The following is a 26,880-nucleotide window of genomic DNA, read 5'->3' as shown; positions in this document are numbered from 1 at the left end:
CTTCTTCTCTTCCGCCCGCACCGCCCTACTCGCTTCCGATTGGCTGCCAGCTCCGGGACGGCCCTCACTTCCGGCCACTGCCTAGTGGGAGGCTGGACCAAAGGTTCCGCTGTCCGCAGCAGCTGGTGGTGATCCGGAGCTGGGTGTGGCTTCTTGGGTGTGGCTCCCCTGGGTCCAGGCTCTACTTGTTCCCACCCCGCCCTCTTTTTCCTTCTATCCCAGGCAAGCAGCCTTTGCGTCTGATTACACCAGGCAAGTGGACGATAAATAAACAAACCAGGCGTTTTCTGTTCATTATTTCCTAGCACTATTCTACGTTGGGAGACAGAAAAACGGCAGGTTTGGAGAAGGAAAGGGAGTGAAGTAGACAAGTGGATCCTCATTTTTGCATTATAGAGTTGTCGTGTGGGGACAATGTAAGATGTGTTATTGAACAAAAACAAGACTGCATGTTTAACTTTTTTATTTTATAAGGAGATTCTTAGTTTTAAAAATAAACATTACATAACACCGCATCCGTGGACGATTCCAGGTATTTTGTTTACTCCTCAACATGATCATGAGGGGTAAATTCTCCTCATTTCTCAATTTTACTGATTATAACACGCAGAGGAATGGAAGCTTATGGAAGATCAACAGCTAACAAATGGTAGAGTTAAGAAGTAGTAGACCCAACCAGTCTGGGTTCACAAAAATATAGTAAATAGGATGGCTTTTCAGAATTCTGGAAAGACATACTGAAAAGAGTTTTCCATAAATCTCACTTCTGAGACCTAGGATGTAGACTTCAATTACTCAGAGTTTTCATACAGCCCTTGCCTCCTTGCATTCAGATCAGACAGGTTCTGAATCTTTCAAACACTCCCATTTTTTTTTTTAAAAAGGCAAAATTTTAGGTGTATAACAGCATGCAGACCTATGTTTGGTCTGCATGCCATATTTATGAATGTGTGTGGAAGCTGTGTTGTGCTTTAGTGTTAAGGTTATAACTGGAAAAATGGATGTAACCAGAAATGAAATGGACTTTTTAATTTCTAGTAAGAAAGAACCAGGTGATGTGCACTGGTGGCTCACACATGTAATTCTATCTACTCAGGAGACAGAAATCTGGAGATCATAGTTTGAAGCCAGCCTAGTCAGGAAATCCATGTGACTCTTATCTCCATTAAAAAGCTGAAAAGGAGCTGTATCTCAAGTGGTAAAGCACCAGTCTTGAGTGAAAAGGTCCCATTACCAAAATATCATCATCATCATCCTTATCAAGAACAAGCAAAACGAGAAAAGGAGAAGAATAAAGAGCCAGGAGAGAGGATTATATAAGTTATTGGAGCATCCATTAAGTGAACCAAGAATTTATAAAGGCTAAAAGGAAAAGAGAAAAACAGAAAGGCTGTGATGCAATGCATGATGAAATGTGCTGGTGCGGGACCATCGGGGAGACATCAGAAAAGGACAGGAAATTGATAGTAAAAGTAAGAATCTGAATATTTGTTTTAGATTATGGACTCCATAAATTCTACTGGGTATTTGCTTAAATCCCCAACAATTAAGGGACAATTATGCATTAAAAACAGGTGCCTGCCTACATGGGCCTTCAGGTCCTGAACACAAATACAACTAAATATCAGAGATGCTAAGACAGGCGCAATTGCAGGGACTATTGCATTTGTAAAGGAGGAAAGTCAGATCCACACAGCTGTTCAGGAAAGGCTGTTTAGAGATAACACTTGAGTTCAGGCTTTCAAGATGATCAAGCATGCATTGTGAGAAGAGTTGTAGGGTGGAGTGAGGGGAGCTATATATGGGTAATGTTCAAATAGGGCATGATCAGATCTAGAGTACAACAGGAAAAAGTTAGATTGAAGAAGGTAGGGAAGGGCCAGTGCCCTTGAGCATAAAAGCTCAGGGGCAGCACCTGGGCCCTGAGCTCAAGCCACATGACTGGCACACATGTATGCATGCACCCACGCATGGGTGTACACACACGTATAATGTTTTGTAGATATCAGAGGATAACTTTTCTATTTATTTTTCTAATTATTCCTCAATATTTTGTCCTTTTGGATGCTACTTTTAGTGTAATCTCTTTAATTTCCTCTTCACATTGTTCATGACAGTGTATGGCACTGTGATTGTATATATTGATATTGTATCCTGAAACCTTATTGGACTCACCTGTTTTACTAGTATTTTAATATATTATTTGTGATCTTTAGAGACAAAATTCTGGCATTCTATAATATAGTCTCCCTTTTTCTTTTGAAATCTAGGTGCCTTTTATTTTCTTTCTTGTAATATTGTCTTGGCTACAGCCTCTAGTAACAATGTCAAATGGAAGTGACAACGTGGATTTTTCTTATTGCAGTTAGAGAAGTAATGAACCAATGTTCTCTCTTCCTCTCTTATTTTTATTACATACATTAAAAATACAAGGAAGGTTCATTAAGCAGTATTCTTGCTATTTAGCCCTGTATGAGTTATATGTTCTGTTCCTCTCATAAATATTTTTATTATTTTGAGAAAGTTTTCTTCTATTCCTGATTTTTTGAATGCTTTTTTTTTCTTTTTGTCAGTCCTAGGGCTTGAACTCAAGGCCTGGGTGGTGTCCCTGAGCTGCTTTTGCTTAAGGCTGTCACTCTAGCATTCTACCATTGCCACTACCACAACATTACTTCTGGGGTTTTTTTGAATAGTTTATTGGTGATTAGAGTCTCACAGACTTTCTACCTGGACTGGCTTCAAATCGTTATCCTCAGATCTCAGTCTCTGGAGTACCTAGGATTACAGGTGTGAGACATTGGTACCTACCTTTTCTAAATGTTTTTATCTAGAAGGAATGCTGAATTTTATCAAATTACTTATTTGTGTCTATTGAAATGATCACTTTTTTACTTTGTTGATATTTTGTATTATATTAATTATCTTTACATGTTAAATCAGACTTCTATCTTGTGATAAATTCTATTTCCTCAAGGTGTATAGTCCTCTTTTATTTTGCTTGTTCTCTCTCTCCCTTTTTCTCTCTCTCCCCCCCTCCCCACTCTCTCTCACTCTGTGTGTGTGTGTGTGTGTGTGTGTGTGTGTGTGTGTTTTACTGGAAACTGCAAATGCTCTAACACAAGCCACGCTCCATGCTCCAGTCCTTGTGTTTGTAGGGTTTTGTTGTTGTTTGGTTTTGTTTGGTGCCAGTTCTGGGCTTGAACACGGCCTGGGCACTATCCCTGAGCTTTTTCACTCAAGACTGATGCTCTACTAACTTGAGCCACAGCCCCACTTCTAAATTTTTTTTTTTAGTAGTTAATTAGCATGGACTTTCCTGCCCAAGCTGGCTTAGAACCGTGATCCTCAGACATCAGCCTCCTGAGTAGCTAGGAGCCAATGCCCATCTGTAGTTTGTTTTTGAAAGAACATCTTGCTAATTTTTCTGGGTCTGGCTTTGAACTTGAAATCCTTCTGCCTCTGTTTCTTAAGCAACCTAGGATTACAGCCATGGGCCACCATGTCCAGCTACTTTTGCTGAAGTTTTTTGAAGATATTTACATCTATATTCATATGATATATTGCTATTCTGTCTGATTTTTACACAGATAGTTCAAAAAGTATGCTGTTGTTTCCACTATCTTGCAAGAATTATTCATGTGTTGTCATGAAAATTTATTATTAACAACTAGGCATGGTGGAGGTGTATACTTATAATCCAAGTTATATTGCATTCTCTTCTTTACTCCCAGATCATCAGCTTTACTAAGCAACGTGTGTGGGAGGGGAGGGACATTGGCATGGTGCCTTAGGTTTTTTTCTCTCAGGTTGGTGTTCTACCACTTGAGCCACAAGTTCACCCTGGAATTTTTGTGATTAATTGAAAATTAGAGTTTCACAGACTTTTCTGCCTGGGATGGTTTTGAACAGCCACCTTTAGATCTCAGCCTCCTGAGTATTTAGGATTATAGGCATGAGCCATTGGTGCTCAGCTTTCACTGAGATTTCTTAGGCCATCTTCGTATATAGTTATGCTATAGTTCAAAATTATTTACCCTCTTTTATTCCGTCTCTCTTTCCCTTGATCTTCCTAGATAGTCCCATAGTTAGAATCATGTTCTATGAAAATATAATTATATGTTCATGTCTATAATAGATATGTCTGCTTCTAGGTCTTTTTATATTGAATGTTTTAGGTGACATTTTAAAATTCCATTTGTACATCACTTCATTTATGTCTTTATATGTCCCATGAAGATTTGAACTCAGGGTCTTATGCTTGCTAGGTAGATGCTCTCCACGTTAAGTCATATCCCCAGCCTTTTATACTTTAAGTATTTGGGGGATAGGGTCTGAGTTTTTGCCCATAGCTGTTTGGCCTAAACAGAGATCTTCTTATTTCTGCTTACAGAAATAGCTGGATGATAGCTGTGAATCACCACACCTGGCCTTCTCTTTGAAAACTTTTAATTTCATTCATACTTCACATCACATATGCATTCATCTTTTGATGGAGTTATTTGCTGTGCTTAGTTTGTATAAGGCACTAAGCTAAGCAAGGAGGAACCTTGCTCTCCAAGACTGCCATGTGGCTGAAAAGAAGGAAACAGCACACTCAGAATTTGACACAGAACTTCTCAACTGTGTGACCCAGAAAGAGCAAGAAAATGCCTTCTGACACTCTGTGTCTTTGGTACTTCTTGCTTTGTTTTTACCATTATTGAATTTTTATCTAAGTATTTACTGCCTGAAAAGTCGTGAATATGCCAAGTCAGTATCAAACTAAGACTATGTATATCTGCTGATAGCAGTGGCTCATGCCTGTAATCCTAGCTACTCAGGAGGCTAAGATCTGAGGATTGAGGTTTGAAGCCAGCCTGGGCAAGAACATCTGTGAGATTCTTATCTCCAATTAACCACAAAAAAAAGCTGGAAATGAATTAGTCTTGAGTAAAAAAACTAAGGGACAGTGCCCAGGCTTTGAGTTCATGCCTCAGTACCAACACAAAACAAACAAATACCCTGTGTATACCACATTGTTTAATCAATACATAGTACTATCAAAGAAATCAAGTAGTTCTAATACTTCTAATACGTTACTTGACATGTCCGCAATTCGTCCAAACAAATACTACATTCATTTTCTATGTGGACCACGATGTGGGAAAAGATTTAAGGTGACAATTTTAACAGGTATTAAAAAGTCCTGTAGGAGCCAGACATGGGTGGCTCACCTGTAATCCAATACTAGCTACTCAGGAGACTGAGATCTTCGGATCTCAGTTGGAAGCTAGCAGGGCAGAAAGATCCGTAAGTCTTATATCTAATTAACCAACAAAAAGCAGGAAGTAAAGGTGTGGCTCAAATAGTACAGTGCCAGCCTGGAGCTAAAAAGCCAAGCAAGAGTGTTCCTGAGGAGTTAGTTAGAGAGATTCTTAGAAGAAAAATGGCAAATAAACACATGTCATTTTTGGCCCTAAATGAAATGCAAATCAAAACAACATTGAGATTCCATCTCACTCCAGTTAGATTGGACAAAATCAAGAATTCTAACAATTCCAAATGCTGGCAGGGATGCTGGGAAAAGAGAACCCTGTTGCACTCTTAGAGGGAATTGTAAACTAGTACAACCACTCTGGACAGCTGTTTGGAGCTTCCTCAGAAAACTAAAATAGAGTTTCCCTATGACCCAGCCATACAACTCTTGGGCATCTACTCAGAATATTACAAATAAGGTTATGGTAAAGACACTTGCATATCTTATGTTTATTGTTGTACTATTCACAATAGCCAAGTTGTGGAAACATCCTAGATGCCCTACAATAGATGAATGGATAAAAAAATGTGATACATATACAAAATCGAATTTTACTTAACTATTAGAAAAAATGATATGTTATTTGCAGGCATAATGGATAGACCTAGAAAAATCATATTAAGTGAGGTAAGTGAAGGTCAGAAAGATAAACTGCACGTTTTCTCACATCCATGGAAGCTAGATCTAAAATCCAACTGAATAACTGACAACTTATATAGGGCTCTATGCATTTACACACAGACAAGAAGACTAAAGGAGGATATGTTTAGGGGTGAAACCCAGAGGAGTAACTCTTTTGAGTATCTCTGAATATCTGAAGTACTATTTAGCAAAACAAATTCCAGGCAATAGAAACATGGCTTTTTTTGTTAATTTTTATTTTTTGTGAACATACTGTACAGAAGGGTTACAATTACATGGGCAAGATAATGAGTACGTTTCTTATCAAGCATTGCAGCCTCCTCCTTTGTTTACCCTTCACATCCCTTCCCAGCCTCCCCTCGCCCCCCCAGTCCTCCCCCCCCCCCAAAGTTGTAAAGTTCATTTTCAACATGACAACTTGTACTTCTCATTGTTGCAACGGGTCCACCTGTATCCTTAAACGACTTGTTTTTCCCTATCTCCTCCAATTATACCGACATCAAATATAGTGAAAGCAGGGGTTATACTGTGGGGGAGGGACATACAAAGCAACAAAGCTATAATCTTATAAATGCATTAGAAACAAATGCATGAAAGAAAAAAAAAACATTTAAATACATGTCTAAGGGTTCAAATTATTGTTAGTAGTGTTTTTGTTGTTGTCTTTTGAGGGGACAAAAGAGGAGTGGCACAGTAGTGGAGGAAGGAAGAGTAAACAAATGTAGCCATGGTATACAATATACGTCATGTTAAAAAAATAAACTATGTAAATTGTAGGTAGGGATGGGAAGAGGGAAATGGGAGAAAGCGAAGGAAGGGGTATCATTATCCAAGATTTGTACTCATTATCTAACTTATGAAGTTGTGACCCTTTTGTCCAACTCCCTAATTAAATAACAATAAAAAACTTAGCAAGGAAAAAAAAGACAATAAATCTAAAGGACAATAGGAAAAAAAAGAAAAAAGAGTGTGAGGTCTTGAGCTCAAGCCATAGTCTGGCACAAGGAAAAAAAGAAAGCTTTATGGGAAAAGAGAAGAGAATAATTTCTACCTGAAAAGCTGGAGAAGAGCTAGACCTTGACCTTGAAGCCTTAAGCAGGCTTCCCACTGGCAGAAATTGAAAGGAAGTGAAAAGTTATGATTTTGAGAAATACCCATATGCTGTGATTCTGCAACCCCCTGTTAGGAATCTGTTCTACAAAAATGAAACCAGCAGGGTCTGGCAGGGTGGCTCAGTGGTAGAGTGCTTGCCTGGCACGCATGAGGCTCTGGGTTTGATCCTCAACACCACATAAACAGAAAAGGCCGCAAGTGGCGCTGTGGCTCGATCGACCCTCCCCCCCCAAAACAAATGAAAACAGCAGTAGGAAAAGACATATGTACAAGGATACTGAGAGAGACTTATTTGTTGTACCGTCTAGAGACAACGTAAGTATGTTGACAGTAAGAGGATCGAGCAAATTATGCTATAAATAAATGGAATATCTGAAGCTTTTAAACAGAATAAAAAGATCTATAAAAAAATCTATTTGTAAAATTATTCCTGATGGGCACCAGAATCAAATATAGTGACAACACTTGCATCTTGTGTGTGTGTGTGTGTGTGTGTGTGTGTGTGTGTATATATATATATATATATATAAATTTCTAATTTGGGTAGGGGAAGGGAAATAACAAAATGCTGAAACAAGGATACAGGTTGACTCATTGTAACAATGAGATGTACAAGACACTATGTTGAAACGAACTTTACAACTTGAGTGGGGGGGGAAGGGAGGGGTTGGGGAGGTGGAATGGAAGGGATGGTAGGGGAAAAACAAAGGAGGGGATAACAATGCTAGATAGGAAATGTACTCATTACCTTACTCATGTAACTGTAACCCCTCCGTACAGTATCTTTACAACAAAAAAAACTGTGTTGTAGTTAGATCTGATTGTGTAAGGTGACATCTTACAGATATGTTGATGCATAGAGACAGGTGTAGAAGGATACAACATGGAATAGCATTGATTATTAGAGTAGTGGTGGTTAAGAGGGGAGCTGGGAGCTTTCTTGTGTATTGGAGGACCGCAAATAGCTAACTGACTTGTTTTTTGTCAGTCGCGGGGCTCAAACTCTGGGCCTGGACGATGTCCCCCAGCTCTTCAGCTCAAGGAGAGATACCACTTGAGCCACAGCGCCACTTTCGGTTTCCTAGAGGTTAATCAGAGATGAGAGTCTCTCGGACTTTCCCCGCCCTGGCTGGCTTTGAACCGTGATCTTCAGAGTAGCCTCCTGAGTAGCTAGGATGACAGGCGTGAGCCATCGGCGCCCGGCCAGGTAACTGATTTTTATTCATCTCCCCTCAACACTATTGGGGGTTTGCGAGTTGTTTTCAAACTGTTCTCTCTTCTAAATCTCTCTCCCCAGCCCTTCCCCTCACCGTGGAGGCCCCCCGCTAGGCTGCTGAGTTCTAGGTGGCGCGGCCGCTTTAAGGAGGCGGCGCCGGGGCGGTCTGCGCGCGCTGATTGGCGGAGCGGACGCCACGTGACCGCGCGGGCGGGTCTCCGGGAGGCCCGGGGCGCGGAGCTGTTCCTGGGGGCGCTGGGGGGCGTGTGGGGGGCCGAGTCCCCGCCGTCGGGGGCGGGTTGACCGATGGGCGTGCGGAGGACCCTGGTCGGCCTCACCTTTTGTACCTGCTACCTGGCTTTTTACCTCTTGAACAAGGTGAGGGGGCGGCGCGGGCGTCCGTGATTGCTCGTGGGTTCGAACCCGGCCCTCCCAGGTGTCCTCTTGGCTGTTCCCTGATAGGATTGGAATCCCCATCCCCGCTTCCCAAGAAGGAATTCTTGGTTAAAACCGCTCTGAATGTCTCCTTAGAACAGGATCCCCCCCCCCCCCCCGGGGTCTTTCCTGGGAACTTAATTTGGGGCCATGAGGACTTCTTTTAGGGAACCGAAAGCAATGTACCTGCTTGGGGGGGGGGTAGTTGCAGGAGAAATCGCACCCATCCTGCTCCTCCCCCCAACCTGCCCCTGCCTTTGTCCCAGACCCCAAAGTTCCAGAAGCCTTTACACAGAGAAGATGATTCTGTCATCTTTTACCCCATTGATTTCCATCCCCACGCATTTCTGCTACACCCAAGCAACTTGTCAAGTAGAACATCAAGTTGGAAATAATGTCGTGAAATCCTCTGGGTATTGAACGAAGCTCGTCAGCTTTCCAGGTTGATGCTCTGCCACACTACCAGTCCATGAAATCCTTTTGAGGAGGAAGCAAAGATGGGAGGTTGTTGTTGTTGTTGGGGGGCACTGGCTTTGGGGTGGGCCACACATTATGGAACCATGGGCATGAACCGGGCATTGTGTGCTGGTCTGTATTCTAGACAGAGCCAAAGTGGTCATGGGGCCCAGGACCTCCTTGCTCACTGTGGGGGGCTCTCCTGCTCTCTCCCCACCGGCCTCTACTTGCTACTATCTCTTCCTTGGCTGCTTTCAGTATATTCTCAGAAAGTCTCTAACTTTCTTTCTCAGAAGACTTTTTTAGTTTAGTTGTGGGGACTACCTTTGAAGATGCTTACATGCAGCTTGGCTGGGAAGAAGCAATTGGTTTGCATCCTGACTTTTCTTACTTGGTGTTTGGGACCTTAATCTTTGTAACCCCAAGTTCCCTTGGACTTGGCAGGCAGGTGCTCTCCCACTTGAGCCACACTTCCTGTCCCCTTCTCATTGGTTATTTTCTAGGTAGGGTTTCACTTTATGCCTATCTGGCCTGGGCTATGAACTTCCTACATGTATTTCCCCTGGTCACTGGGGATGATGACAGGTGCATACCCCTGCTCAAAGCCATTTTGCTTCCCTGTTAGTGGGGATAATGAAACATGTCACAGGGCCCCACTATTAGTTGAGAAGAAGTCTTGTGAACTTTTATGCCCAGCTGGGCTTGAACTGAAATCCCCAGTTCTCTGCCTCCCAAGCAGCTAGTATTACAGGCTTGAGCCACTGTGTTTGACTTGTAAACCTAACATTTAACTTTGAGATGGGAGAGAGAACTCTCCTTGGGGTTGTTGTGAGAATTAGTGTAGGTGGTCACCCTAGTGGCCCATCATCATGCTCCATAAGGTCTGTGACAGTTACTCTGGAAGAAAAGAAAGGAAGAGAGAAAAAAAATTTTTTTTCTTTCTTACCTGTACTGGAGATTGAACTCAGGCCCTCATCTCAAGCACTCTATCAATTGAGCCACAGCTCAGTCTGCTTTTAGTTTGTTTTTCAGATATAGTTTCTTCCTTTCTGTTCAGGCTGGCCTCAGAACTGCATTCTCCCACTTTTGCCATCCTAGTAGCTAGAATTGCAGATTGTGTACTACGAAGACCAGCTCATTTTCATTTTTATTTATTTATTTATTTTTGTTGGTCATGGGGCTTGAACTCTGGGCCTGCATGCTGTCTCTCAGCTCTTCAGCTCAAGGAGAGTGCTCTACCACTTGAACCACAGCGCCACTTCTGGTTTTCTGGTGGTTTATTGGAGATAAGAGTCTCAATGACTTTCCTTCCTGGGCTGGCTTTGAGCCATGATCCTCAGATCTCAGCCTCCTGAGTAACTAGGATTATAAGCATGAGCCACTGTGCCTGGACTAGCTTATTTTTTGAGATTGGAGTCTCAATAACTTTTCCCCTGGCTTGGCTTTTAACCTTGATCTTCTCATGTCTGCTTCCTGAGCAGTTGAGATTACAGGCCTGCACTACCATGCCCAGCTTAAAATCTTTTGCTTACTATGTGATACAATAATTGTTAGCTTTGTTTCAACATAGAAGATTTTTGTTAGAGACCTGCTTGTGAAATCCTGGCCTTTTCCATTTAACTGAACTTACCTGTCAAGCTAACCTGCTGGATATATTGTTAATGTTTTACTTTGAATCAAGTGACCCTTCCCTTTATCTGTAGAGAAAGGACAAAGTAACACATCTTTTGTGAAAGCTTACAAGCCTTGGCATTGGTTAGAAAGAATAATAATAATTTAAGAAATCCAGCATACTAAAACTTTTAGTTCAGAAATTAACAATCCTCCTAGACATGCATTTGTATTTATGGCATTGCTGTTTATTGAAGCACCACACATTTTATAGTTGATATAAAAAGGACTTCCCTGTTCATAATGCCTTACAATGTTAGGTAAAATTAAACCAAATTATTGTGTCTTCATGAATATATAGTATAGTAATAGAAACTGCAGATTCCCAAGGACTCTCAGAATTTAGATGTGATTTTGGCAGGGCCTTGGCTCACACCTGCTACCGGGCAAACAAGTTATCTTAGAGATGAACAAAGAACAAGCAGGGTGTGGTAGAGCCAGATGAAAAAGAGAAGGACAGTCACAGCAGAAAGAAGGGAGATCCAGGAAGTTGACTTAAGGTGGGTGGGGGAAGAGGTGAGGTCGAGAGTAGGAGAGGGAAAGGGCTGGCTGGGGCCAGGTAGTTTTCACAACAGGATTCCAGAGAGGAAGTCTGTGACTGCTGCAAGCTTGAATCATTGATGAATGCCATCACATCTTCTCAAGCAGGACAGACAGGCTGCCTGCAGTCATGTGGGTCACCTCAGGCCAAGTGCTGTCATTTCCTTCAAGTTTTTGCTTTCCATGGTTTCAATTAGGGCCCCAAAGTATCCATCTGAAAATCCCAGAAATCGTTTGTAAGTTGTGATGGGCTTTTATTACAGTGAATTGCTATACTCATTCTGTTTCGTTATTACAGTGAATTGTTATGGAGACCTGGGCTAGGTGAGTGAGTAAGATGTTCCTCTATCCTGAGGAAAGTCCCAACAGTCACCTGGGCTCAGGCAGACACCTGTCATCCTCTTATAGCCTGAAGGCCAAATGTGCTTGGTTTTTTTTTGTTTTTTGGTGGTACTGTGATTTAAACTCAGGCTTCATGCTTGCTAGCCAAGCACTCTGTCACTTGAGCCATGCCCCTAGCCCTTTTTGTTTTAGTTTTTTTTTCCATATAGGATCATATGCTCTTCTTCCCAGGTCAGCCTTGGATTGAGATCCTCCTTCTTCCTTCTCCCAGGTAGTCAGGATTAAAGGCATATACCATCATGCCCAATTTTTTCTCTTTCCTGGAGGATTTTACTGAAAAGACCTTGCTTTTCTTTCTAATGATATTTTTTTCTGAGAAAGACTTCTCACTGACATGAGAAATTTCTGAAATTTTAGAACTGATTCTATTTGTCATAGATTTTTTTTTTTTTACTATCGCTTAGCAAGGTGAGGTGAGATGTTCACCATATTGTTAATTTAATTTTTTTGTATTGCTGGGCATGGTACCCATCCCAGGCCTTACACATGCAGGCAAGTGTTCTACACTGAGTCACACCCTGCACTGAGCTTTAGCAGTTTCTAGGCTGATCGTTTTTTAGGCCAAAGCTAAGCACACAAGAACTGAGTAAATACTTGGTGTTGTAATGAAGGTTGTTAAGGATGTTATGAAACATAACCAGGTGCTCAAACGATACTCCCTTTTCTGTTTTAGAATAGAAATATTGAGGAGGAGGGGAAGCAAGAAGGACCATATTAAACTACTTTAGTAAATAGACTTCAGTTATAGATGTAGAACACAGGAGCTCATAGAGGGGAGATGAGGTGTGGACTAATCTCACTCTTTGTTTTTTTATATCATGTGAAGAATTAGTAGGGATTTTTCCTTAAGTCATTTAATGGTTTTAGAATTTAAAACTGTCTTGAGCTGGACATAGTGGCTCATGCCTGTAATCCTAGCTTCTCTAGAGGTAGACATCTGGAGGATCATGGTTAGAAGTCAGCTTGGGGAAAAGGTTAGTAAAACCCCTATCTCAACCAACATGACAGTGTGTGCCTGAAATTCTAGCTATGCAGGAGACATAGCTATATAGGAGGATCAAAGTCTGAGACCAACACCTGGGCAAAACTGCAAGATCCAAATAAAAAAATAGGCCTGGAGGGGTAGGGATATGGCTCAAGTGATAGAGTACTTTCCTAGCAGAGCAAGGCTCTTTTTCAAATTCTAGTACCACATGTATTTGTATCTTGAAATATTCATAATAGAAAAAAACAGAAAAACACACCAAGGGAAATATACCATGATTCCTCCACTCATATAAATTGATTAAAAGACAATAGAAAAGAAACCGATCTTAACCGAGTTTTTAAGAAAAATCCATTCTTGTTGGGCACTAGTGACTCACACCCATACTCCTAGCTACTCAGGAAACTGAGATCTGAGGATCGCTATTCAAAGCTAGCCTGGGCAGGAATGTCTAAGAGATTCTTATCTCCAATTAAATCACAGGAAAAGCCAGAAGTGATGCTGTGGCTAAAGTGGTAGAGTGCTAGCCTTGAGCAAAAAGAGCTTAGGGACAGCACCCAGGCCTGGAGTTCAATCCTCAGGACTGGGGAAAAAAAAATCCATTCTACAATGAGATGTACAAGTCGTTATGTCAAAAACGAACTTTACAACTTTGGTGTGTGTGTGTGTGTGGGGGGAGGATGGGATGGGAAGGGGAAACAAAGGAGGAGGCTATAATGCTTGATAAGAAATGTACTCATTATCTTGACCATGTAATTGTAACCCCTCTGTACAGTATTTTCACAATAAAAAAAAATCCAATCTCTTTAGTATAACTTAGAAAACCATTAGTATATCTTGTACGTGACTTTGGGGGAAATAAAGACTTTCTTGAAACTTGAAGTCCTTGAATTTCCTCTGTAAGAATTCTGTCATTCTTTTTATTTGAAATGTGTTTAATTTGATGTTTGTTTTGCAGTATGTCCTTTCCGTCCTGAAATTTACCTACCCTACCTTATTCCAAGGGTGAGTATCTTGGGTGCTTTTTATTCACATTTGTAGGAAATGTCCAGTCATTGTCAAAAATTGTCCTTTGAAATAGTGTTAATGATTTCATAAGTTTATCATCAAATAGCCAAATGACATATGTGTTTAGCCATTATGTTTGTGGGTGTTTAAATGTGTCTCATTTTAGGAGCATAGAAGCAACAATATTATCAGGTATTTTGTATTCAGACCTACCCAAATTCCAACTGGTTCTTGGGGATAGATATCTACTCAAGAAATTTGCTAAAAGAACATGAACTTTATTAATATTCTCTTTGAATATTAATCATTTGTTTCCAAAAGCATTTTACTGGTTTGCCTCGCTACCCAGCCTCTGTGAGAACTTCTGTAATAGTGTAGTTAGGCCATGAGTTATTTTTCTCTTTTTGATTTGATGAGCAAGTCATTGTACTTTATTTTTTTTTTTAGAATTTTCGTAAAGTCACACATTTTTCACATACTTATTATTGTCTTTTATCTTCTTTCAGTAAATGGTACACACACACACACACATACACCACAAAGGGCATTATGTGTGTGTGTGTGTGTGTATGTGTGTGTGTGTGTGTGTATGTGTGTGTGTATGTGTTTGCTGATACCAGAGTTTGAACTCAAAGCCTTGGGCTAGTTTGGCATGCTTGCTGTGCTACTACTCTTCAGCTTGAGGCCACACCTCCAGAGTTTTTTCTAGTTAATTTGGTGGCTCTCAGACTTTCCTGCCGTGGCTTCAAATTATGACTCTTTGCATGAAAGTCTCCTGGGTAGCTAGCTAGGATTATAGGTATGAGCCATCCTTCTTGGCTAACCTAAAGCATTTTTATGTTTTAAGGATGACATTACTTGTCTATCATAGATTTTTTTAATATTTTTTTATTGTAAAAATACTGTACAGAGGAGTTACAGTTACACGAGTAAGGTAATAAATACATTTCCTATTGAGCATTGTTATCTCCTCCTTTGTTTTTCCCCTACAGTCAAAGATTGTTATATAATCCTTTTTTTCCCTTGGACATCAATTTATAGTTATTTTGATTATTTATTTATGTGTTCTTTTTTTTTTTTTTTTTTGTCAGTTGTGGGGCCTGAACTCTGGGCCCGGGCACTGTCCCTGAGCTTTTCAGCTCAAGGTGAGCACTCTACCACTTGAACTACAGTGCCACTTCTGGCTTTTTCTGCTTATGTGGTGCTGAGGAATTGAACCCAGGGCCTTATGCATTTAGGGCAAGCACTCTACCACTGAGCCACCATAAGTGTTCTATTTTTATATGGAAAGATATGTATTGAAGCCAGGCACCAGTGGCTCACAACTGTAATCCTAGCTACTCAGGAGGCTAAGGTCTGAGGATCATGGTTCAAATCCAGCCCAGGCAGAAAAGTTGGTGAGACTTGTATCTCCAAATAGCTACTAGAAAAGCTCAAGTGGAGCTGTGGTTCAAAGTTGTAGAGTAGTAGTCTTGAGCAGAATTGCTCAGGGACAGCATCCAGGCCCTGAGTTCAAGCCCACAATGGACCACAATGTTTTGTGTCTTTTGTGATAGTTTGTTTTCTCTATGTAGATACTATGTAGATATTCATCTGTGTTTTTTGGGTTTTTTTTGGTTCTGATTGTGGGGCCTGAACTCTGGGTCTGGGCGCTGTCCCTCAGCTCTTCAGCTCAAGGCTAGCGCTCTACCACTTAAGCCACAGCACCACTTCTGGCTTTTTTCTTTTTGCTTATGTGGTGCTGAGGAATTGAACCCAGGGCCTCAGGCATGCAAAACAAGCGCTCTACCACTGAGCCACCTTCCCAGCCCTCATCTGTGTTTTTTTTTTTTTTGGGTCAGTCATGGGGCCTGAATTCTGGGCCTGGGTGCTGTCCCTCAGCTCTTCAGCTCAAGGCTAGAGCTCTACTACTTGAGCCACAGCGCCACTTCCGACTTTTTTCTTTTTGCTTATGTGGTGCTGAGGAATCGAACCCAGGGCCTTGAGCATGCAAGGCAAGCGTTCTACCACTGAGCCACCTTCCCAGCCCCCCTCATCTGTGTTTTAATAAAGCTTTATTTAGTTGTGAATGGTTGTCAGTTTATTTTGTGTAAGAGGAACTCCTCCCCTCCAATAGTTAATTTATACTAGTCCCATCTTTCCTTTTGCCTTTAAGTTATTAAAATAAAATTGTTCTTCTAAGGTCTCTTGTTGGGTAGTTGTTCATTTTTAGGAAAAAAGGGCTAGTTCTGGGTTGTTCTAGTGATTATGCCATTTAAACAGGTAGTAGAGAAAATCCTCTCCAAGTACTGTTCTTTATTCAACATGATCTTTATATTACTACCAGTATGTTGTTTCAAGTGAATTTCAGAATAATTTTTATCATGTTTCTCTCCAGTATTGCATGGTGAAAAGATTTATTTAGTTATCTACTTAATTTACTGTGGTGCTGGGAATGGAACCCAGGGCCTCCTCTATGCTAGGCATGTGGTCTACCACTGACCTACATTCCCATCCTCCATGAAAGTTTATTTTACTGTATCTTCTATGATCAGGCATATTTTAGTCAACAAATCTGGGCTGATGACTTCTCTCTAAGTGACTGGGAAGCATGTTTGGTCATGATTGCTTTTTCTCATCTTTCCAGATGGAGAGATTTAGGGAATGAATGAGAGGAAGAGTGATATTTTCACCTAGATTGCCTTTCCCCTTCTTATCCATGGTTAGGTGGGATGCACATCTACAAAGGCTGGAATTATGCTTCCTCTTTCACTAGAAATTCTCCAGTGCTTGGATACCTGGGTTGGTGGATTGAGAACAGTTGGAGGATGCCTAGGGTAGGGAGGGGAAAGGCTAAGGTAATATGTTAAAGCATGTGGGATTTCAGGGTGGTAATACTTGAATGAGAGCAGGGATTTGAGAGTCATCCTGACCAAACTGGTGGCTGTGGGTGAGGTTGTTCACGAAAAGCATAGAATAAAGAGAATCTGAATACCAGCACTTACCAGATAGTTGGTCCCAAGGGCATAGTAGTGGTGGAGACGAGAGGCAGATAACTGGAAGAGTGGGAGGAAGGAGTTGACTATGACATTTGTATCCATCAACAGGTCTGTCATGGTTGGGTTCTGATAGGGGCTATAGCACTGTATTAATTCACCTTGCCTTGTGTCTTTTTCAGGTGGCAGACATTTGTTGGTGCATTTTTGCTTCATGTGTCATGGAAACTGGGCTGGGTGGAGATAAACTGCAGTTCAAGGTATAATAACCTCATATTCTTGATTCATGATTCACATACTGCTTACATTTAATATTATTTACCTTTCACAGAATTGCACTGGAAAACATATATATGTATGTGAGTTGTTTAGTCGCTTAGTTATGTCTAACCTTGAGAATCAATGATTTTTTTTTTATATGTGTTTGCCAGACTTGGGGCTTGAACTCAGGACCTAGATGCTATTCCTGAGTTTTTATGCTCAAGGTTAGCACTTGAGAAACAGCTCTACTTCTGGCTTTCTTTTGGAAAAGAAATTGGAGAAAAGAGTCTTATGGACTTTACTGCCTGAGCCAACTTTGAACTGTGATCCTTAGATCTCAGCCTCCTGAGTAGCTAGGATTATAGGGGTGAGCACCAGCACCTGGCCTCCAAATAATTTTTAATCTACTTTCTATTGTTGGCCCTTTCTAATGAGGGAAAATTTTGTGCTCTCAAGTTTTCAAGTATGAATTCTACATTTAAAATTCTCTTCTACACTGCCTGGTGACAAGAGACTTCTAAGATGAAAAAGAACCCTCCACCCTTTAATTTTCCTTTGAGAAGTTCTTCTGTAGAACCATAACAAACATCTTGGATAATCTTCAAACCAACTCCTCACTGTTCACTATGGAATGAATAGCTTACCCATCAGTTAGGTCCAGATCCTGCTTATTTTAAATGAGTGACTGTTTTTAAGTGAGGTGGCTTATTTCATTGAAGTTACTGATGGTAAATATGGGCAGGCATGGTGGTTCATACCTGTAATCTCAGCTACTCAGGAGATTGAGACAGGAGAACTGCAGGCCCTAGTCAGCCTCAATGAAAGTGGGACACCCTATCTAAAATCAAACTAAAGCAAAAAAAGGGCTGGGTGCATGAATTTTTTTTTTGGTTGGTCCTGGGGCCTGAACTCTAGGTCTGCCCACTGTCCCTCAGCTCTTCAGCTCAAGGCTAGCACTCTACCACTTGAGCCACCGTGCCACTTCCAGCTTTTTTTCTGCTTATGTGGTGCTGAGGAATTGAACCCAGGGCCTCAAGCACTCAAGGAATGCACTCTACCACTGAGCCACCTTCCTAGGCCCTGGGTGTATGGCTTAACTAGTAGAGCACTTGGCAAATGAGCATGTAGCCCTGAGTTTAAACTCCAATGTTGCTAAAGGGGGAGAAAAGAGAATTTCCCCAATATGCCAGGCACCAGTGGCTGTAATCCTAGCTATTCAGGAGACTGAGATCTGAGGATCATGGTGTGAAGCTAGCCCAGGCAAAAAAAGTTTGTGAGACTTATTTTCAATAAGCCACTCAGAAAAAAGGTGGTGCTGTAGCTCAAATGGTTGAGCACAAAGAGGATTGGGGAAAAGTGTCCAGGCCCTGAGCTCAAGCCCCAGGACTGTCCAAAAGGAAAAAAAAAAAAAAAGAATTTCCCCAATATTTCTTACTATGCTAGTATGTTATTTAGAGTGATTGTTATAGTTTTATGAAAAGCTATCTTTGTTCACAAGGCAGAGTTACTTATGTTTATGGTACATTTCTCTTGCCTTCTCTTAGGAGGAATGCTTTAAATACTTATTAGAGATTATTTTGTGTGTGGGGGATACTGAAAAGTAGCTTTCAGAAATTCCTCTGGAAACTTACTGAGAGCCACTGGGAGGACATAATACTGGGAAAAAAATCCTGGGTGTTGGCATGGTATTGGCATGGTGCTTACAGCAGTTGAGGGCAGAGAGGCTGAGGAGAAGGGAGGTTAAAGGGTGGAGTATTGACCTTTATGGTATAGGAGAGCCTGCAACATGCCCAGGAGTGGACGGAGCTGCTTTAATCACCACAGACCACTTCTCATGCAGCTGTGCTCTGTCTCCACAAGCCCCCTTTCTGGCCTCTTCCTAAGGTCAAGTGAACAGTATGAAGTAGAAAGCTCCCAGAGTGGAGCTCACATTTATATATCTTGTGCTTAGCTTAGATATTCAATCACTAGCAACTGTTGCTGCTAAGATTTCTTTCTCCTATTAGATCATACACATGTATTATTCATTATTCAGGGATTTATAAGACTTTTTAAACTTTTCATTTCCTTTTGTTTTCATTTTTGGATAGTATTTCAACTGGTAGTTCAACTCAGGGCTCATGTTTGCTTAGGCAGGTGCTCTACCTCTTGCACCAGTATACCAGTCCACCAGCCTTTTTTGTGTTGGTTTATTTTGAAAATAGCTGGTCTTTTGCTCGAGCTGGCTAGACTGCAATTCTCCTATTTGTGCTTCCTCTAGTCACTGGGATGACAGGCATGTGCCACTGTGCTTAGCCATTGGTTGAAATGGAGTCTCTCTCTCTCTCTCTCTTTCTTTCTTTCTTTTTTTTAATTCTGGGCTACCCTTGAACTGCCAAGAGATGTCAGGTAAGGAGCTATCTCTGTCTTCCAAGTAGTTAAGGTTACACTTTTTTTTTGTCGGTTGTGGAGCTTGAACTCTGGGTCTGGGCACTGCCCCTCAGCTCTTCAGCTCAAGACTAGCGCTCTACCACTTGAACCACAGCGCCCACTTCTGGCTTTTTCTGTTATGTGGTGCTGAGGAATCGAATCCAGGGTCTCATGCATATGAGGCAAGCACTCTACCACTGAGCCACCTTCCCAGCCCCTGGTTCCACCTTTGAAACATTACAAGGTTTTCATTTTTGTTGACTGCATTTCTCAGTTTGACATCTGGTATGTTACTGCGCATTATTCCTGGGGGCTGTTTCAGAGGCTCACTCAGCTCCACAGCTAGCCCAGCTCCAGAGAGGGGTGAAATGCATGGAGCAGCCACCACGGGTGGCTTCCCTGACAAACTGGAGACCACAGCAGGGTCGAGGCCTGCTGCGCTTAGAAAACTGGCCTTTCAAACATGGCGGTGTTGGGCCCTGAGAAGTGGTTTCTTTCAGGCTCTTATTGTCTGTCAGGGATTCTAGGAGTCTTATGGTAGGTGCTGAAATCCCATTTCAGCATGGATTGGAGTTATATGTTGATGATCTTAGACCAGAGAGTAAAGCATGTTTAGAGAGGTGAGAGGAGCCAAAAAGGAAAGTTTTCATAAAATGGAATTTTATGGAATCCATATAACATGGTCCCTTGTGTCTAGCCAGCGGCCCTGTCTTGTGTTTGAAGCCTTGGGTGCAGCATCTCATAAGTCCCAGAGATTGGGACCCAAGCTGCTCTATTTTAAGCCAGGCCATCTGAGAAGCAGGAGAGTAAATATTTAAGGTCTGGGGGTCTGCACAGTTCCTGTGATGATTTCAGTGGGAAATCATCCATGGCTGATTCCCGAACATCGCACCAATAGAGTGCTGTTTTCAGAAATCAAGAGTTTGGCACTTAGAGCTCCAGTTTGCTGACTCCTGCTTTAACTTGTGCTCTGAGTACAGGATCATCACAAGGCCCTTGGGGTCAAGTAATGTCCGAGCTGGACTTTATCAAGGGAATGGCTGAGACCTTGAGTTGGAAGAGTGAAGAGTTCAGGAGAAAGATCTGAGAAATGTAGAAGAGCAAGAAACCCCAAAATCTAGCTGTTTTAGAATGAGGGAGATAATAGATGTGGAAGTTCTTTTAACTGCAAAGCAATCATTGACTTTGTGCTCTGTGTGTGTGTGTGTGTGTGTGTGTGTGTGTGTGTGTGTGTGCATGCTCGTACTGGTACTGGTGCTTGAATTCAGGACCTGAGTGCTCTCTTTTGGATTTTTTTGCTTACAACTCCACTTGAACCTTTTTTTTTTTCCTGCTTTGTTGGAGATAACAATCTCTCAGACTTTTCTGCCTGGGCTGGCTTTGAACGAGGATCCTCAGATCTCAGTCTTCTTAGTAGCCAGAATTACAGATGTGAGCCATCAGTGCCTGGCTAATTGTTGACTTTATAGTTGTAAGGTATTACTGTTTTAGGCAATGCCAGTAGACAGCAGTCAAGTGTGAGCCTTGGTCTAGCTCTTGTATTATTTTCACATTTGGAAAGTGTTCTAGATCCACTAGATGTCAGTAGAACATAAGAGTTTTCAAAAAAAAAAATCAGGGCACAGAGCCCTTATGGCACCCAGGAACAGAAAAGTAGCGAGTGTTTTCAGTGAGCAGATGTTCTCTCAATAATGCATGCTCTATTTGAAAAACAAGTCATTTAATTTAATTAGCCATCATCTCAATAACAACAGTTTTGTGATTCGTGCCAGTAGACTTTTGTTAGCTGCTTGTAAAATGCTTTATTCATCAGGATCTTAGGGAAGAGAGAACATGTATGCCAGTAAAAAACTAGTCTGTGATTGGAGCAGGATGAAATATTTGTACTTAGAAATCATTGAAGGAAAGTTACACGTCACCATAGTTTCAAACCAGTTAAGTCAAACCCTTGATAAGTCCTTCAACATGATTAGAGCTATAATTCATCCAACTGTGAGTTGATGTTAGCTCCCCCCCATCTACATTGTATATACACATGTACATACAGACATGCACACACTAACTAGCTTAGCAGCTCTTCAGAGGCCTGAGATCCAACCAAGACCACTGCAGGGCTTAAGGAAAGAAGTTAACACAAGAGGCCCAGATGGCACTAGCTGATGACTTAGAAGAAGAGAAAAAAGAAGGCTTTTGGCTGTCTTAGAATTAGACAGTGTTAATTCCATAAAGGAGAGAAGGGAAGTATATGGTTTCTCTAGAAGGTGATTTTGTGTGTGTGAGTGTATGAGTGTGTGTGAGTGTATGAGTGTGTGTACACGCACACACACACGCACTGGGGCTTTAACTCAGTGCCTGCTGTGTTGTCCATTAGCTTTCTTGGTTAAGGTTGGAGCTCTACCACTTGAGCTACAGCACTACTTTTGGTTTTCTGGTGGTTAATTGGAGATAAGAGTTTCACAGGGACTGGGAAGGTGGCTCAGTGGTAGAATGCTTGCCTTGCATGCATGAGGCCCTGGGTTCGATTCCTCAGCACCACATAAGCAGAAAAAGCTGGAAGTGGTGCTGTGGCTCAAGTGGTAGAGCTCTCACCTTGAGCTGAAGAGCTGAGGGACAGTGTCCGGGCCCAGAGTTCAAGCTCCATGACCGACCAAAAAAAAAAGTCTCATAGACTTTCCCTGCCCAGCCTGGCTTTGAATCATGATCCTCAGATTTCAGCCTCCTGAATACCTGGGATTACTGGAGTGAGCCACCGACAGCCAGCTCTGAACTATGATTTTGCATTCATCTCTGAACACTACTTCCACTGCAGGGGATTTATCCTGAATATCATGAAAATATCACAAATATGAGAAGAAAATGTATTGAAGGATAATCGGATAGCATGAGAGTAGTAAAAAAAAATAGGATTAATTTACATGTATAACAATATGATACTACAGTTATTAATTCAGTTGTTATTTATTTATTAATTTATTTTTTGTGAGTCCTGGGGGCTTGAACTCTGGGCTTGTGGTGCTGGTGCTACAGTCCTTGAACTCCTTTCACTCAAGGCTAGCACTTAACGCTTGAGCTGCAGTGTGACTCTTCTGGCTTTTTCTGTGATTAATTGAAGATAAGAATCTCATGGACTTTCCTGCCCAGGCTGGCTTCCAACCAAGATTCTCAGGTCTGTCTCCAGAGTAATGAGGATTACAGGTGTGAGCCACCAGCACCCAGCTATGAATCTGATTATTAACTTTGAGCATGACTCTTTGAGGATGGAAGGATGTGACATTAAACAGATTGGAAGACCATATGCACTACAGGATCCACTATTGCTGAAATGTTCACACTTGTGTACCTTGATGCTGTTTGGAAGGAATATAGCAAGGTATTAGCAGTGGTTGTCTGTGGATAGTGGGATGATAATTGCAATATTTTTCTTGATTATCTGTAGTTTCCAAATTTTCTATTAAGACTAGTTTCTACTCTTTAATAGAGAAAACGTTATTACAGAAAACAAAGTATTTCTATTCCATGATTCCAAGTTCATATCTATGAAAGGAAAATGCTTGTGTTTGCCTTTTAAATGAAGTTAGTTTTTGTTGTTGTTTGAATTATAGATTACAACATGATTGTTTATAAATGTTTATTGAATTTGAAATAGTTAGAATTCCCCACTAGGGTCACTTGTAAAGAGACAAATGTGTGTGTGTGTTTTTGCTCTCAATCCTGTTCTTTATTTTTTTCCCTTTTTGGTACCAGTACTGGGGCTTGAACTCAGGACCTTGGCACTATCCTTTAGCTTTTTCATTCAAGACTGGCACTCTATCACTGAGCCCACAGCTCTACTTCTGGCTTTTTTTGTGTTTAATTGGCGATAGAGTCTCATGGATTTTCCTGCTTTGACTAACTTTGAACTCTGAACCTCAGATTTTAGCCTCTCGAGTAGCTAGGATTACAAGTGTAAGCCACTGGTACTTAGCTCAACCCTGTCCTTTAAAAGTAAGTAGCTGTCAGCCCCAGCAATTCAGAACAGTCTCTGAAAGTCTTGAGACTAGCAGAAGAAGAAGTTCCAGCAATGATTATGACCAGATTTTGTTGTTATTGTGTTAATCTAGAAAATGGATTTTTTTTTTTGCTTTTTTGAGAAACAGTCTTGCTATGTAGCCCAGGCTAGCTTGGAACTCACAATCTTCCTGCCTCAGTCTCCTGAGTATATATATACATATACATATATATATATGTATATCATATCTATATATCATATCTATATATATATCATCATGAATGAAAACCAGGTTTTGAAATGACTTGATACATTGTGATTTACTTAGCAAATGTAAGCATAAGCACACAGTAGACATTGTTCTGGATACTAAGAACATGCAGTAAACAAAAGACCAAAATCCTTGGTCACTTGAAGTTGATATTCTAGTTGAAGGAGACAGACAGCAAAGAATGATGGATCTGTCACAGGAATGTTATGTTTGATGGCAGGAAGTTCAGGGAAGACTAAAGCTATGTAGGGAATGGATGTGCATCTGTGCACATGAGTGGATGGCACAAGGTTGCTAGAAGGACTCATGGATAAGGTGACATTTGAACAGAGATCTGAATTGATGCAGTTGGGCCATGTGAAATCTGAAAAGAGACGGTTCCTTTCAGAGGATGCTAAAATTCATTTTTATTTCCACTTGTGGACAGAAATATTGTATATACTCTTACCCATATCCAAGATGATTTTTCCAAGAACAGATTAGTGAATTTTCTTGATATGCAAAAAATTTTAAGGCTTTTTATAGAAGTAGCCAAACAATATACAAACACCTTCCAGAAAGATAGCAATTTGTATTTCACAGTCATACCTAAAGGTGTTGCTTTCATTTTAGGCAGAAACTTTGAAAGAATTGAGGTTTTTGGACAAAACTTGATACATTTAGTTTTGAGATAGTTGTTTAATTATGAATTTCTTATATGTGGCCATTTGTATTTGTGTGTATACGTATATGTGTATTGTATGTGTGTGCATATATGTGTATATGTGTATTGTATTTGTGTGTGTATGTATACATATATATTTATATGAAGAGGGAGTATGACCTGTTTTCGTCCATTGCTTTTCTTTAGGGAAATTGACTTGCTTATTGATTTGTAAATATTCATTAGACAGTCTAAAGGATATTAAACTCCAGACTGTTTTCAACATTGCCAGTATTTCTTTCCCTTGGTTTGTCAATTTGGTGTGTTTTGGCCCTTGCCTTTTATGTAGGTGACCTATCAATCATGCTTAGTGACATGTCTTTACAGCTATCTGTAAAGTCAGGAGGGGACATTTGTTGAATGTATTATGTGTGGTCTCCAATTAACTAGCAAAAAGCTAAGCTGGAGGCATGATTCAAGTGGTAGAGTGCTAGCCACAGTTGAGTGAGCGTGAGAGGTACTGCGTTCAAACCCCAGTATAGACAGATATCCAATATATATCCCTGAAGTAGTAAGTGTTAACAGTTACGGTTCTTCCAGTTATATAAATATAGCTGTTAGTAAGCTGTGATCTGTGCATCAGGTTCTTTCTTCCTCTTTCTCTCTTCTCCCCCTTTTCTTTTTTGATTGCTATAATGTGTGTATCGCCTGACTTTCTCACTCGTAAATTTGTGAAATGGAACTGGATGTACAATAACACAACACTGTGGACTGAGCGGCTTATAAACAATGGATACTCGTCTCTCACAGTGCTAGGGGCTGGAAAGCTCAAGGTCAAGGGGCTGGGATATCTGGAGTGGGCCACTTCTGATTATCTGTGTTCTCACTCTTCTCCCAGTGCCTTCATAAGGATGTGACTTCTCTTTATGAAGGTTCTGCCCTTAGCACCTAGTCACCTTCCAGAGACCCCCTTCTTTAATATTGTCACCTTAGGGATTAGACTTGATGCTGTCAATTGGTGGAGCACACAAGTGTATGCTTTTGTGAAAAAGCCTTATGAAACTATAGATGACTTTTTTTTTTTTTTGGTACCAGTACTGGGGCTTGAACACAGGGTCTCATGCTCTTCGTTTGGCTTTTTTGATCAAGGTTGCTGTTTTACTAATTGAACTACGTCTCTACTTCTGACTTTTTGGGTAGTAAATCAGAGATTTGTGGACTTTCTTGCCCAGGATGACTTTGAACCTTTATGCTAAGATCTCAGCCACCTGAGTAGCTAGGATTACGGGCATGAGCTACCAGTGCTTGGCCCATACAAGTGATTCTTATTGCTATTAATGATGAACAAAAGGAGGAAACTGTCTTAAAGAAAATGTGTTTGAATGTTATCCTCAGAACTTAAGGATAAAAGTGTACAGAAGTAACTGAGCTAGAAGCTGAAGGCTCATGTCTGTAATCCTAGCTGCTCAGGAGGCTGAGATCTGAGGATCATGGTTTGAAACCAGCCTGGGCAGGAAAACCTTTGAGATTCTTATTTTCAATTAACCATCAGAAACCCAGAAGTGGAACTGTTGCTTAAAGTGGTCAAGCAAAAGTAAAAAAGCTTAGGGACAGTGCCTGAACCCTGAGTTCAAGCCCCATGACCAGTCAAAAAAACAAAACAAGAAACCCAATTTAAGACATACCTAATGTGCACCTTTGTTCATTAGAGACCTCCCTTACATTCGACCCCCTGCTTGCCATCTCTGCTTGGGGATGTGGATGTAAAGCATCTCAGGTTCATAATTTTCAAGATTCAGTGCACGATTTCTCCGAGTAAAACACATTCTAATTTTCCCTGCCTTAGCACACCTTAACCCAGTTCCAATTTATTATCCAATTACATTCAGAGAAAATCTTTTGAAAATGCAAATCAGATTATGCTTTGACCTTCCCATTCCTGGGTTTGTCCAGAAATCTACTCAAGCTGTACTACCTACCTTCCTTCAGTTTTCTCTTGCCTCCAGGCCTCTCCAGAATTTTTGTATCCTATGTATGGCTTTACCCCAGCCCCGTGCAGCTTTTTATTTTTTACGGTGCTAGGGTTTGAACTAAGGGCCTCCTGATTATTAAGTTGGCACTGTTTCAATGAGTCGGGGCTTCAGCCTTTTTTTTTTTTTTCAGGTTATATTTAGGTTAGGGCTTCCCTTCCTGCCTAGATACATGCCAGCAATGTGAAAGTTGGGATGACAGGCTCATTCTACCATGCGTAGCCTTCCTTTGGAAACGGTCTCATGGGCTTTTCTACCTGGGCTGGCCTTGAACTGCGATCCTTTCCATCTCAGCCTCCTAAGTAGCTAGGTATGAACCGTTGGTGCCTGGCCCCGTTTTATGACTAGCAGCAGCTGTGGTGTTCTGTTGGCGTGTGGAGGAGGAGGGCAGCCTCTCACTGATGTGTGTTCCAAAAGGCCTACAGCCTTTTTAGACACCTACAGCAGGTGTCTAAAGTTGTTAGTAAGTGTTCACACCCTCTGTTAGCTGGGATTACAGACACTTCCTGTTGTCTGAGCACCCTGTAGTTTGCCCAACC

At 41.2% G+C, this 26,880-nt stretch overlaps 1 protein-coding gene across 2 annotated transcripts in view; it reads left to right on the top strand.

The window, feature by feature from the left end:
• Positions 1-8,542: 8,542 nt before the first annotated feature.
• The window catches only part of Tmem241 (transmembrane protein 241), a 120,494-nt gene continuing 102,156 nt past the window's right edge, over positions 8,543-26,880 (top strand). For both annotated transcript variants that reach the window (XM_042675168.1, XM_042675167.1), the window contains exons 1-3: positions 8,543-8,645; positions 13,715-13,761; positions 16,922-16,999. In XM_042675168.1, coding sequence (XP_042531102.1) covers positions 8,574-8,645; positions 13,715-13,761; positions 16,922-16,999 — 197 coding nt within the window. In that variant the 5' untranslated portion in view covers positions 8,543-8,573. The remainder of the gene's footprint in view (positions 8,646-13,714; positions 13,762-16,921; positions 17,000-26,880) is intronic.

Source organism: Dipodomys spectabilis, unplaced genomic scaffold (genome assembly GCF_019054845.1).
Source record: "Dipodomys spectabilis isolate Male_0828 unplaced genomic scaffold, ASM1905484v1 ptg000024l, whole genome shotgun sequence".
In the NCBI taxonomy this organism is placed as follows: Eukaryota; Metazoa; Chordata; class Mammalia; order Rodentia; family Heteromyidae; genus Dipodomys; species Dipodomys spectabilis.
The sequence above is the reverse complement of the archived record's forward strand: the minus strand, read 5'-3'. Positions and strand labels throughout refer to the sequence as shown.